The sequence below is a fragment of the Branchiostoma floridae genome, chromosome 3 (genome assembly GCF_000003815.2).
Source record: "Branchiostoma floridae strain S238N-H82 chromosome 3, Bfl_VNyyK, whole genome shotgun sequence".
Lineage (NCBI taxonomy): Eukaryota > Metazoa > Chordata > Leptocardii > Amphioxiformes > Branchiostomatidae > Branchiostoma > Branchiostoma floridae.
In genome coordinates, this window is record NC_049981.1 from 34,167,613 (window position 1) to 34,169,605 (window position 1,993).

General features: G+C 48.8%; 1 protein-coding gene across 3 annotated transcripts; it reads right to left on the minus strand.

Moving 5' to 3' along the window:
- Window positions 1-51: 51 nt before the first annotated feature.
- Window positions 52-1,993, minus strand: LOC118412561 (mitochondrial inner membrane protein OXA1L-like). 3 transcript variants are annotated; one of them, XM_035815489.1, is made up of 3 exons: window positions 1,870-1,993; window positions 1,060-1,224; window positions 52-1,017 (listed from the first exon to the last, which is right to left on the minus strand). In XM_035815489.1, exons 1-3 carry the CDS (start codon window positions 1,909-1,911, stop codon window positions 346-348), a joined length of 879 nt encoding a protein of 292 aa, XP_035671382.1. In that variant the 5' UTR covers window positions 1,912-1,993; the 3' UTR covers window positions 52-345. The 3 variants fall into 3 exon arrangements, with proteins under 3 accessions (XP_035671382.1, XP_035671383.1, XP_035671381.1); XM_035815490.1 differs by having other exon boundaries at window positions 56-873; window positions 1,018-1,224; XM_035815488.1 differs by having other exon boundaries at window positions 56-1,224.

The window sequence follows — 1,993 nt, forward strand, 5'->3', positions numbered from 1 at the left end:
GGTCAACATACAATCATTATGACGCTTAAAAACTTTCGATCAGGAAACAACACGAAACTGTTAAATGAAGAATGGGAATTAGATGGTAGTAAATCCGGTCTATCTGCAGGAGGAGTCCCGGGAGGGAAATGTGCTTGTGGGGCAGGCCACAGTTTCACCGTGTCCTACCACAAACCTCAACTTCACAACATGAAGATGGAAAAAATGTGCATTTCTCTGATTGGAATGAAAGATTTAACAAGGAAAAAGTGAAGACACAGGCTCCCAAACAATGAGTGGGAATAAAAAAAAACTTTTATTAAATTTAATTAAATACTGGAGCAGCTCTTGACTATGTCCACTTTATCATGTGACCTTCTCTTCTGAACTGCTACTGACCTTGACATTGAACTTTGACCTCATCTGTTTCTCGGACCAGCCCCGCTGGTGTCCGGCGACGGAGACCTGCCGGCGTAACGCGGCGGCGAAGCGTGCCAGTTCGGGCTGCAGGCCCTCCACACGGGCGATCACGTGAGCCTGGTACACCGCCAACGGGAACGTCAGGCCCAGCCGCAGCGCGACCGTTGTCATGACAATGGTTGCCCACCACGGCAGGCCGGTGTGGAGGTGCACATGTTCCAGCAGGGTCATGGCGAGCCGTACGGGCGGCGACTCCGGCCCGAACATGTCCACGTACCAACCTGACGGGGGGGTCGGAGCGGACGCTTCTGTCGACACGTGTCTCCTACAGACAAGACGGGACGTGTCCTCGGACATCGTGGAGGGGAGGGTTCTTAGGAGGACTGTTCTATCACTTGAGAAAATCCTGGATGATCTTGAGAACTGCTGAGGTCTCATGTTACAAAAGCTAAAGTTGATGAATCCTGTGGAGGCCTGTTCATGTCTCATGTTACAGCAGTGAAAGTTTGTGAGAGCTGTGGAGGACTGTTCATGTCTCTTGTTACAGCAGTGAAAGTTTGTGAGAGCTGTGGAGGACTGTTCATGTCTCATGTTACAGCAGTGAAAGTTTGTGGACGCCTGTTCATGTCTCTTGTTACAGCAGTGAAAGTTTGTGGACGCCTGTCTCCTGGGCAGGTAACAGGAAACTTCCTGCGATAACAAACGTGTCGGCATCCTCGGGAGAAACATTGTTTTCTCGTGGAGGTTCTTTAAGGAACTGGGATGTCTGCTGACGTGCAGCTGGTGGCAGCTAAGACACCGGAGCTGTGAGGCCTGGGGAAGAACCTGCAGGGAACAGGAGACATCTGACTCTGCGTTCTGATCTCTGTCAGTGTGTAAGGATAATTTGTTACCTGTTTAGTATCAAGTAGGTTGAAGATTCTAACCTCGTTAGAATTAACCCGCGCCAGTAGATATGGCCACTTATCTTGACTTGAACACAGGTAAACTCACTCCATACTCTAGGCCCCGTGAGAATTTTATCATGCGCCACCGACTGCGCTTTACTGTCAACGGATGGGAACGCACTAGCATGTCCGCACTCTCGGACTTCCGGTAGCTTATCTCTAAATGGGAACATCGTGCGGTTTTTACCAGTATCTTTATGAGAAATTTACCAACACTTTGACATAAATCTCTACCTCTTACCATTTTGAGAACTTTGCGTAAATAATTGCACAAGAGCATAAATTCTCACAGGAGTCTGCCCGTGAATTGCATCAACTTTGCTTGCCAAAATCTGCTGATTACAATACACACAACGAAGAAGTCGCAGAAATCGCGATGATCCTGACCACGGAGGCACCACAGCCTCTGCGGTTCAGGTAAATTCAAGTAATATCTCGGGTCACCTACTAACGGAAAATTATGTCTGGGCTCGAGGGTGACGCCCCCCTCCCCACCTCCCATCCACTATAAACAGATGTTTACCTTAAGTCCAGCAACTTTCCTAAAAACCAAACCACCAGACATCGTGCAGACCAACGTTAGGAACAGGTGGAGACGATCAGTATCAAAGACAAGCTGGAATATTTAGCGGGAAAACGACGCCCTC

Excerpts from the sequence above, each read along its gene's own strand:
- LOC118412561 (XM_035815488.1), bottom strand. The coding sequence starts at position 1,911 with ATGTCTGGTGGTTTGGTTTTTAGGAAAGTTGCTGGACTTAAG. Across the intron at positions 1,225-1,869 it reads GGAAAGTTGCTGGACTTAAG|GTTCTTCCCCAGGCCTCACA; the intron begins GTAAACATCTGT and ends TGTTCCCTGCAG.